Genomic DNA, 12,212 nt, shown 5'->3' on the forward strand with positions numbered 1-12,212 from the left:
GTGCATTATAATATAACATATGATAGATAACATAATATGTGGCCATTTGGAGAAAATACAGTCTGCAAAAGTTCACTCTCCAGCCATAGTTTACATCCCTCCTACATGATAAAAATATTCATCCCTTCTCCAACACCTACAAAGACCATCTCATTACAATAAGCTCAAAATCCAGGAAATTGTCAATTAAATCAGATTGAAGTATGAATGATGCTCAGATATAGTTCCTCAGGTATATCTCTTTGAATACATTCCACTCAATTAATGATTTTTGAAATAAAGAGACAAATTTAAGGCAAAAGATAATCATTATGCACACTTCCAGTCAAAAAGGAGTTAATGGTCGATACCAACTCTGAAATTCAGCCTGCACATATTACCAGTTCCCTGAGTGGAGCTCAATCCTACTTCCTGGGAATTATTTACTGTGGCTCTTGGCCTTGCCATCAAGGCCCTGTATTTACTGTTTCTTTTCAATAAAATTTAGCCTATATGTACAGTTGAATACAGTTTTAAGTCTTTTTCCTGCCCATGGAAATTAAGGAACTCAAAGCCCTCCTTCCCTTTTGTATTGTCCCTGTTCCTTTCAGTCTAAGCTGGTATAATTCTTTAAAAAAAAAAAAAATCATAGGCTTTTTTGTGTCAGTTTGTAATGCACTCCATCATACCACTCACAAATCTCCTTGAAGTAAATAATTTCATCCTGTGATCTCTGTGAGCCTGCAGGAGGAACACCACCCCTAACACTCTCAGAAGCCCTAATGTTTACCAGAAAGGGTGTTCAAACTGTGTCCTTAAGACACTTATAGGATCTTTTGAGTATTTGAAGGGATCTATGAGATAATATCGCAAAGATTTTTGAGGTCTTCACAAGGGCTTTGTGTTGGGCTTGAATATGATTTTTGACCAGAAGCCATTTCTCAATTTTGGAATCATTTGCTATCAGAAGATGCTGAGAAAAAGAAACCAATTTAATTTTTTTAATTTAAAAGATTTGACTCGTTTATATTAAATCATTTGTTTCTTATATTTTCTCTCCATCTAGCTTTTGATTATAGGCAGCACGGAGTCAGATGATACTTTCAATATACATCTATTCTACTATGATATTCTCATTTATGTCAATTTCTACAGTATCCTTTCTTTGATTAAATAGACTTTCAAAAATGATCCCTCTTTTCCATTTCATTGATTTTTTTGAAAGCACACCTTGTTGGTTATTGAGTATGCCTAATTTTTCTGATGAATGCTTATTTATTGACAACTATTTTTAATTTACTATTGCATATATTTGTTATTTTTCTAATTGATTACATTCTTTACCTTTGAGCATTTACAGTTATAAAACTTCAACTGAGAATCAGTTTGGTCACATTCATTATTATTTATTTTTAAATAGTTTGTAAATAGTGTTTTTTTAATTTATTTAAAAAAATTTTCCTAGCAGTGCTCCATCAACTGATGAATGGATAAAGAAACTGTGGTTTATAAACACAATGGAATACTACTTGGCAATGAGAAAGAATGAAATATGGCCTTTTGTAGCAACATGGATGGAACTGGAGAGTGTTATGCTAAGTGAAATAAGTCATACAGAGAAAGACAGATACCATATGTTTTCACTGTTATGTGGATCCTGAGAAACTTAACAGAAGACCATGGGGGAGGGGAAGGAAAAAAAAAGTTAGAGAGGGAGGGAGCCAAATCATAAGAGACTCTTAAAAACTGAAAATAAACTGAGGGTCGATGGGGGTGGGAGGGAGGGGAAAGTGGGTGATGAGCATTGAGGAGGGCACCTGTTGGGATGAACACTGGGTGTTGTACGGAAACCAACTTGACAATAAATTTCATTTAAAAAATTAAAATTAAATAAATAAATAAATAAATAAATAAATTTTATAATGTTCAGTTATTTTGAAGAGTGACAGAGAGACAGAGAGAAAGTGGGGGAGGGGTAGAGAGAGAGAGAGGGAGACACAGAGTCCAAAGCAGGCTCCAGGCTCTGAGCTGTCAGCACAGAGCCCGACGCGGGGCTCAAACTCACAAACCTGCGAGATCATGACCTGAGCTGAAGTCAGAGGTTTAACCAACTGAGCCACCCAGGCGCCCCTGTAAATAATGTTTTTAACTTTTAAATTGCCAATGGCACGTTTGACCTTTTTTTTTCCTCAACCAAGAGGTCTCACATGTTTATTACTGAACCAACCTATAGGTGCAGAAACATAACCAAGAAAAGTCGATTTCCTGATAGAACAGATCTACTGGTCAGGCAGTAAGGATGTGATGGTGTAGAAACACATGACTTTCAGGCAGCATAAACGTGTGCCATCTCATGTTCGATCCCTTACAGACCCAGCTTCGTTCTTCTCCAAAGCCGCCTCTCGGAGTTGTATCGGATTTTATTACCAGTTTTCATCTGAATCCACCGGGTAATGGGACGATTCTGCTTTTGTTTCTTGGCCAGGAATCGCTTGATCCTGAAAGACTTGTGAGAAGACATGGCGAGAAACGGTCAGCCACACACACCACGATGGCAGAGAAGAGCAAAGACTGAACTTTTATTTATTTATTTGAGTATAGTTAACACACAATATTGCAGTTTCAATGATCGACTTAGTGATTTGTCAGGTTTGCACATTATGCTTTGTTCACCTCAAGTGTAGCTACATCTGCCACCTTACACTGCTATTAACAGTATCACTGACTGGATTCCTTATACCGTGCCTTTTTTCCATGACTTATTCATTCCATAACTGAAAGCCTGTATCTCCCTCTCCCTTACTTGTTTTGCCCAACATGCTACTCCTCTTCCTTCTGGCAACCACAGTTTGTTCCTATATTTATAGATCTGATTCTGCTTTTTGTTTATTCATTTTTTCTAGACTCCACTCATATGTTAAATAATATGGTATTTGTCTTTTTATGTCTCACTTATTTCACTTAGCATAATACCCTTTAGGTCCATCCACATTGTCTGAAATGACACAATGTCATCCTTTTTATGGCTGCATAATACTCCATCATGTATATATGTATACATGTCACATTTTCTTTATCCATTCATGTATTGATGGACATGTAGGTTACTTCTATATCTTAGCTACTGTAAATAATGCTGCAAAAAACATAGGGGTACATATATATTTTCAAATTAGTGTTTTCATTTTCTTTGGGTAAATACCCAGTAGTGGAATTATTAAATTATATGTTATTTCTACTTTTATTTTTTGAGGAAGCTCCATACTGTTTTCCACTGTGGCTGCACCAATTCACCTTCCTACCAACAGCGCATGAGGGCTCCCTTTTCTCCACATCCTCATCAACACTTGTTATTTCCTGTCATTTTGATTTTAGCTTTCTAATTGGTGTAAGATAATATATCATTGTTGTTTTGATTTGCATTTTCCTGATGATTAGTGATGTTGAGCATCTTTTCATGTGTTTATTGGCCATCTGTAAGTCTTCCTTGGGAAAATGTCTATTCAGGTCTTCTGCCCATTTTTTAATTGGATTGTTAGTTTTTTTGGTGTTGAGTTGTATAAGTTCTTTATTTATTTTGGTATTAATTCTTATCAGATATATCATTTGCAAATATCTTCTCCCATTCAGTAGGGTTTTTTGTTTTGTTTTGTTTTGTTGATGATTTCCTTTGATGTACAAGAGCTTTTTATTTTGATGTAGTCCCAAAATTATTAAATGAAATGACTGGGTGACTCAGTCACTTAATTGTCTGATTCTTGATTCTCACAAACCGTGAGACTGAGCCCCACATGGAGCTCTGCACTGACAGTGCAGAGTCTGCTAAAGATTCTCTCTCTCTCTGCCCCTCCCCTACTCTCTCTCTGAAAATAAATAAACATTAAAAAAACTGAATATAAGGGGCGGCTGGGTGGCTCAGTCGGTTAAGCGGCCGACTTCAGCTCAGGTCACGATCTCACGGTCCATGAGTTCGAGCCCCGCGTCAGGCTCTGTGCTGACAGCTCAGAGCCTGGAGCCTGTTTCAGATTCTGTGTCTCCCTCTCTCTGACCCTCCCCCGTTCATGCTCTGTCTCTCTCTGTCTCAAAAATAAAATAAAATAAATTAAAAAAAAACAAAAAAAAACTGAATATAAGAAAATTATTAAAGACCTCAAATAGCCAAAGCAACCTTGAGAAAGAACATGGTTGGAGGCATCACACATCCTGATTTCAAACTATATTAAAAAGCCATAGTAATTAAAACATTATGGTAGTGGCCTAAAAATAGACATATAGACCAATGAAACAAAATAGAGCCCAGAAGTAAAGCCATGCATATATGATCAAGTAATTTATGACAAAACAGCCAAGAATATATAATGGGGCTAAAGATAGTCTCTTCAGTAAATGGTGCTGGGAAAAGTGGACAGTCACATGCAAAAAAATCCCCAACCGACCAACCAACCACCCAACTGAACCAAATTAAACGAAAGAAAGAAAGAAAGAAAGAAAGAAAGAAAGAAAGAAAGAAAGAAAGAAAGAAAGAAAGAAAGAAAGAAAGAAAGAAAGAAAAAGAGGACCACTATCTTATACCATTCACAAAAACTAACTCAAAATGGATTAAAGACTTGAACGTGACCTGCAAACCATAAAACTCTTAGAAGAAAACAGAGGGAGTGAGCTTCTTGACATCATTCTTGGCAATGATTTTTTGTATCTGACTCCAAAAGCAAAGACAACAAAAGCAAAAATAAAAAGTGAGACTATATCAAACTAAAGGCTTTTGCACAGCAAACATCAACAAAATGAAAAGGCAGCATTCTGAATAGGAGAAAATATTTGCAAATCATAGATCCAATATGGGGTTAATATTCAAAATATTTAAAGAACTCATACAACTCAATGGAAAAAAACAAACAAAAATCAACCAATTCCATTGAGATATAGGCAGAGGATCTGAATAGGTATTTTTCCAAATAACATATACAAATGGTGAACAGGTACATTAAAATGTGCTTGACATCACTAATCATCAAGAAAACACAAATCAAAACCACAATGAGATGTCACCTCATACCTGTCAGAATGACTATTATCTTTTTTTTTACTTTTTTTCTTTTATTTTTTTCTTATTCTTTTTTTTTTACATTTTTTTACATTTATTTATTTTTGAGAGACAGAGCACAAGTGGGGGAGGGGCAGAGAGAGAAGGAGACACAGAATCTGAACCAGGCTCCAGGCTCTGAGCTGACAGCACAGAGCCCAATGTGGGGCTCGAACTCACAAACAGTGAGATCATGACCAGAGCTAAAGTCGAGCGCTCAACCGACCGAGCCACTCAGGCGCCCCCAGAATGACTATTATCAAAAGACGGGGAGGGGGAGGGGAGACAAGAAATAACTGTGTTGGCGAGGAAGTGAAGATAAGGAAAACTTTGTGCTCCTCTACAGTGAGGGGTAAGGGCTGTAAATTGGTGCAGCCAATATGAAAAACATTTATGCAGATTCCTCAAAAACTTAAAATAGAACTATCATATGATTCAACAATTTTACTTCCAGATATTTATCCAAAGGAAACAAAAACACTAACTCAAAAAGATATATGCACCCTCATTTTCTATGCAGCATTTTTAACAATAGCCAAGACATATAAGCAAGTGTCTAACAATGCATGAATGTATAAAGACAATATGGTATGTAAATACAATGGAGTATTATTCAGCCATAAAAAAGAAAATCTTGCCAACTGACAACATGGATGGACCTTGAAGTCATTTTACCAAGTGAAGTAAGTCAGACAGAGAAAGACAAATACCATATGATTTCACTTATATGTAAAGTAAATGTAAAATCTGAAAACAAACAAGCAAAACTGCCAAACTCCTAAGTACAGAAAATAGACTAGTGATTGTCAGAGGCAGGGGCCAGGGAATAGGCCAGATGCGTGAAGGTAGTCAAAAGGCACACTTTCAGATATAAATTAAATGTCATGGGGATGAAATGTACAGTATGGTGACTATAGTTAATAACATTATATTGTACATTTGAGAATTGCTAAGGGAATAGATCTTAAATGCTCTTATTATAAGAAAAACACTAGTACTGTGAGAAATGTTAACTAGACTTACTGTGATGAACATTTCACAATATATACAAATAGTGAATCATGTTATACACCTGAAATTAATGTAATATTATATGTTAATTTTATTTCAATTAAAGAAACTAAATCATAGAAGCTACTGTACGATTATATTTCTCTGAATAATTTAAAATACACAGAAAAAATGCTAGATACATAGAAGACACTTAAATTGATAAATTTGTTGATGAATTGCACTGAATTAAATTCTAAATAATGTTTGATTTTAAAAAGCATGCAAATTTGAGTTTAGCCAGTACAAATTTCATTGGAACTTTTTCTTTTTTTTTTTTTTTAACGTTTATTTATTTTTGAGACAGAGAGAGACAGAGCATGAATGGGGGAGGGTCAGAGAGAGAGGGAGACACAGAATCTGAAACAGGCTCCAGGCTCTGAGCAGTCAGCACAGAGCCCGACGCGGGGCTCGAACTCACGGACCGCGAGATCGTGACCTGAGCCGAAGTCGGACGCTTAACGACTGTGCCACCCAGGCGCCCCCATTGCAACTTTTTCTTAAGTGAAAGTCCACATGGAAAATAAGAGATAAAGGTGGAATTGTATTGATTGAAACAGGGGATCCACATCATAACTGCCCACTGTCTCCACCTTCTAACCTAAATACCCATCCACCACAAAAATCTTTGGAGAAGCTCTATGAATCCCCTAAAGTTTATCAGAACACTTAAACATGAGCCTAGTCTCATAATATACCTGATAATCCTTTGTAAGTGAAGTGTGGCTTCTTAATTAACTAATGCTTTAGTAGCTCTTCCCTTTGGACATCTATAAAGGAAAAATATGAATAGTTCAATCTTTAGATTTTAAAATCAAAAGTCATAAGATAGCCCAAAGAGATTTGTCAAGATCTGATGAAAAATGCATTCAAAATGATGACTCAAATGAATCAAAATAAAAACAACAAAGAAAACAAAGAAAATTCTCTTCTCATCCAGACTTCTCAGGAGTCACATAAACAGCCAGCTATAAACCCAAAGAGAAAAATCACCTTTGATCATAGTTTGGCATAACCACATGTCCCTTAAAATCTCTGCTCACTGACTCCAACATTAGGAATGTCTGTGTCTTAATGTTATGTGGATATTCATTTTTTTCAGAAGCCAAGTTACGTGTCTTGTATCAGACACACACTCATACTTCCGAATTTCCATGAAACAATTCTGTCTGCATTTACTCAAAATGCAACCTGAACAAAAAACTATTCAGAACTTGATTATAAATAGATTCTTTTGTTAGTTAAAAATCTGGTTCCTTTCCTGACAACGAAATGCCTTTTGGAGCTTCTAAATATTTATTTTAAAACCTCACCTAGCTCCTAAAATAGTAGATTCACCTTTTATAAATCATAAATGAAAGAATGGTCTAAAACTTAAATGCAATTATCTTATAAAATAAAGTCTTGTGGAGCTTATTTAAACTCAGACTTCAAAATATTGATTTTTACTTTCAATAATATATAACCATTACATTTAATACCTATTTTCTCTACTGATATATCCACATTGTGATTTAAGTAACAGTAGGAAGAATTTTATATAGCTGTCAAATCTCTCAGTCAACTATATTTTAGAGATCTACTTTCCCAGTTGTTTGAATAGCCTTTATAATAAGGTACATGAAATTTGTAAGTAAAGCTAAAATAGATTGTGAAAAATCTTAGATTATTTCTTATTAGACGATGTAAAATTTATGAAATACCAAGAAGAGCTTTTATATTCCATCTTCAAAATTCATTTTATACTTCTTTTATTGTTTGTATGGATTCACATTTGCTTTAAATGTACATGTGTTTTGTGGAGGACGGGGAACAATATGTCCAAAGACGTTGTCATATGACAGTATCTGATGTAGCATTTTAAACATTATTTTGACATCTCTAATAAAAATCAGGACATACTTCAAAGTATACATCAAGAACTATTACTTATAAACCCAGAGCAAATGAAATGGAAAATAATATTCTCAGCAATTTAATTTGGATTACATCTATCCATGTTTACTTGCTTCTGTACACTTAGACGCACTAATGCTAAAAAAATTAATGTTGGCAAGAGGAGCTATGCTAAAAACTTTTCCTAAGACATTAATTCCCTCTTATTTTTTGGAATGCATAATCTGTAAATTTTACTGACATTGTAAATCAATCAAAAGTGCTTAGAATACCAAATGAGTGTATGCTTCATAGTTAAATGTACAATAATGGAAAAGATGAAAAACATTACTGCACCACTGGTATGGTGGGAACGCTTATCTAATTACACAGCTCATCAGTTCCTGCCAAATAAAAGGGCAACAGCCAGGTGGAGCATCTTGATTTGCTATGTAGTTCTTTAACAGGAATGTTCAAAAATATTTTATTAAATTTGAAAGAGGTAATCATCAAAGATCAGTTACTAAGCCACCCAGAAAAATGTACTCCTTTCAGCCTTGTTTTTGGAGCAGTGATTTCAGCCATCAAATATGAATACTTTTTTATAACACACTGATACTACACAGCTATAATCTTCTTTGTTATTTTCAATAATTCTGAGTCTTTCCTGTATGGCATAGGGGTTCTTTGTTGTTGTTGTTTTAGAAAAAAAATTTAAGTTTATTTATGTATTTTGAGAGAGAGAGAGAGCGTGAGCAGGGGAGGTGCAGACAGAGAGGGACAGAGAGAATCCCAAGCATGCTCCTATGCTCAGTCCAGAGCCTGATGCAGGGCTCCATCTCATGAACCGTGAGACCATGACCTGGGCTGAAATCAAGAGTCAGACGTTTAACCAATTGAGCCAACCAGATGCCCTGGCACAGTTTTTAATAAACCCAGCTCTTGAACAATTGTATAATCAGTGGCACACCTAAAAGGGTACAGTTCCTCTTTACAGAGAGAACAACTAATAAAGCTTTTAAAATGAAAATAAAAATAAAATAAAACAAAACATCTCTCTTTATCAATAGCTGCCATTTATCAAGATCCAGGAACAATATAGCTACACCTGCACAATGAATAGTCACCTAGAGATTTAATCAAGCATAATTTTATGCAGTTCTGGAGTAAAGTACCAATTTTTCTTTTTACAGTAAACCTTAGACAGAAGTCACTAGGAAATACGCCCTGTTATGGTTTCAACTGTTTCCTGTTATTACTCAATTGAGTTACCAGCTGGTCCTTCTCTTGTCTTATGGTTCCTCATCCTCCATGTTAGACTGTTTCCATACTATGTAAGAAATACCAGCCCCTGCAGATGTTCACTCTATATATTTTAAAATACAATACAATGTCTCAAACATGTCCACATCAATAACTATGTGTGTTTGCACTTTACAGTGAACAAATGATTGTAATTATAGATGCAACATGTAGCATTACCATCTTCATTTCACATGATGCAATGTGCCTTCTATAAAACGCTACCTTCTGTTCCTTAGTATCAGATAGGTTTTGTGGAACACTTTAGGTAAGCAGAACAATGGGAGAAAGAGGAAAATAAAACCGTTACTGACTACTTACGATGTGCAAGACTATTACACCATAGAAACATTATATTTTGTCTAATTCTTATACTAAGTTTTTAAGGTAGATATTTTTATCCTTAAATTAAAATTAAAGACATCAAGAAAGACTTCAGTAGGCAAAGATACATGCCCAGGTCATATACTAGTTACTGATGGAGCCAAATATGTATAATCTATGGGCCTCAGCTTGTTTTATATTACAGTTTCTAGGCTCTATGGAACCTAAAAAATTTTCCTGTCATTACTAGTGAAGACTTTTGCTTTGCAGTTATTCTCTTCTATGTTTTATCGCATTTCTTCTTATTCTCTTCTCCTGCCTCAGCTTGTAGAAGCAGTTGAGGTACAAACAATTGCTTATAGCGCCACTGGAATTTTCTTGTTTGACGATTATATTATTACTGTATCAAAACAGAGATTTAGCATTGTCTCTGCCAAGGCAAGGATATTTCCAATTGGTGATTCTCAAGTCATATTGTTGTACTAATGCTTAATATTGTCTTTAGGAACTCAAAGACAAGAATAGGAGGCATGCTTGTTCATTTTACAGGTGAGCAACTTTGTATGCAACTTAACATGCAAGTGTAATAGAAATCACTGGTCAGAACCCTTATAGACTAAAAACAATTTGAATTTTGAAGTAAACTCAATAAACTAAAAAGAGAAATAGAATTAAATTCAATAAAAGATGTCTGCTCTCACCACTTTTATTCAACATAGTGCTGGAAGTTCTATGCATTCAATGATGCAAGAAAAGGGAATTAAAGTCAGGGGACAATTTGAAAAGAAAGAAATAAAACAGACCGATATGCTTATGATATCATTGTCTACATAGATAATCCCAAGAATACACAAAACACTTTCTAGAACTAAAAAAGTAGTTCAGCAAGATTTCAGGATACTAGATAAGCACACAAAAATCAATAATATTTCTACATAGTAATAATAAACATCCAGACACTAAAATTTTAAATGCAGTACCATTTATAATCACTCAAAAATTTATATACTTAAGTATAACTCTAATAAAAATACATGATGTATATGCTTAAAACTGAAACCAATGATGAAATAAAATCAAATAAATTTATATATTTTGATCACCTTCATCAATTTCACCCACGAATAAAAGGATAACCTTTTCAGTAAATGGTGCCAGACAAATGGAAACAAAAACAAAAACCTCTACCTAAGTGTCCCACCAATCCAAAAAAGCAAAAATTGATAAATTGGGTTACATCAATTTCAAAAATATTTGATCCAGGAAAGATCCTGTTAAGATTATAAAAAGCTAAGCTACAGAGCCAGAGAAAATATTTTCAAACCACATATCTAACAGGACTTGTATCTATAATATATAAAGAGCCCTCAAAATCTAGCAGATAAAATATAACTAAATCCAAATAGAAGATGGACAAAAAATGTAAATATACATTTCATCAAAAAAGATATATAGGTAGTGAATAAGTACATTAAAAGATGTTCAGTATTATTACTCATTAGGGAAATGCAATTTAAAACCACAAAGAGATATCAGCATATACTTAGCAAAAGGGCTAAAATTTAAAAATAGTGACAACACTAAATGCTGACAAATATGTGGAGAAACTGAATTAGTGTATATTACAGTTGGAAATATAAAACAGTACAGCTACTCTGAAAAACAGTGTGACAGGTTTTTTTTTTTTTTAAGTTTTTAAGAACCTAAAATGCAACTAATAAACCTAGCAATTGTACTACTGGTTATTTATCTTGGAAAAGATGAAACCAGGTTCACACAAAAACCTGCACATGAATGTTACTTGAAACTTTATTTATAATAACCAGCAACGAAAAACTGTCCAGATGTCCTTCAACAGATTAATGGTTAAACAAGCTATGGTACATGAAACATGGAATATTGCTCATCTATAAAAAATCACTTTGTTTTAAAATTCCAGAATAGTTAACATACAGTGTTATATTAGTTTCAGGTGTTCAGTATAGTGATTCAACAATTCCATACAATACTCAGTGCTTATTAAGATAAGCTTATTAAGATACTATTAATTTCCTTCACCTATTTCACCCATCCCGCCACCTACCTTCCCTCTGGTAACCATCAGTTTGTTCTCTACAGTTGAGTCTGTTTTTTAGTTTATCTTTTTTTTTCCTTTGTTTTGTTTCTTAAACTTCACATATGAGTGAAATCATATGGTATTTATCTTTCTCTCAGATAGATCTATTCTATGGCTGAGTAATTGTACATATGTACCACATCTTCTTTATCTATTCATCTATTGATGGACACTTGGGCCGTTACCATAATTTGGCTATTGTAAGTAATGCTTCAATAACCATAGGGGTGCATATATTTTTTTGAATTAGTGTTTTCATATTCTTTGGGTAAATGCCTAGCAGTGGAATTACTGAATCATATGGTAGTTCAATTTTTAATTTTTTGAGGAGCCTCCATACTGTTTTCTACAATGATTCCACCAGTTTGAGTTCCTATCAACAGTGCATGAGGGTTTCATTTTCTCCACATCCTCACTAACACTTGTTGTTTCTCCTGTTTTGGAGTTTAGTCATTCTGACAGGTGTTGAGGTGATATCTCATT

The 12,212-nt window shown here is 34.4% G+C and overlaps 1 protein-coding gene across 1 annotated transcript; it reads right to left on the reverse strand.

The window, feature by feature from the left end:
* Positions 1-2,329: 2,329 nt before the first annotated feature.
* Positions 2,330-2,511, reverse strand: LOC102967575 (60S ribosomal protein L39-like). The gene has a single exon (XM_042985345.1). It carries the CDS (start codon positions 2,498-2,500, stop codon positions 2,345-2,347), a length of 156 nt encoding a protein of 51 aa, XP_042841279.1. The 5' UTR covers positions 2,501-2,511; the 3' UTR covers positions 2,330-2,344.
* Positions 2,512-12,212: the final 9,701 nt, after the last annotated feature.

The sequence above is a fragment of the Panthera tigris genome, chromosome B2 (assembly GCF_018350195.1).
Source record: "Panthera tigris isolate Pti1 chromosome B2, P.tigris_Pti1_mat1.1, whole genome shotgun sequence".
NCBI classification, from domain to species: domain Eukaryota; kingdom Metazoa; phylum Chordata; class Mammalia; order Carnivora; family Felidae; genus Panthera; species Panthera tigris.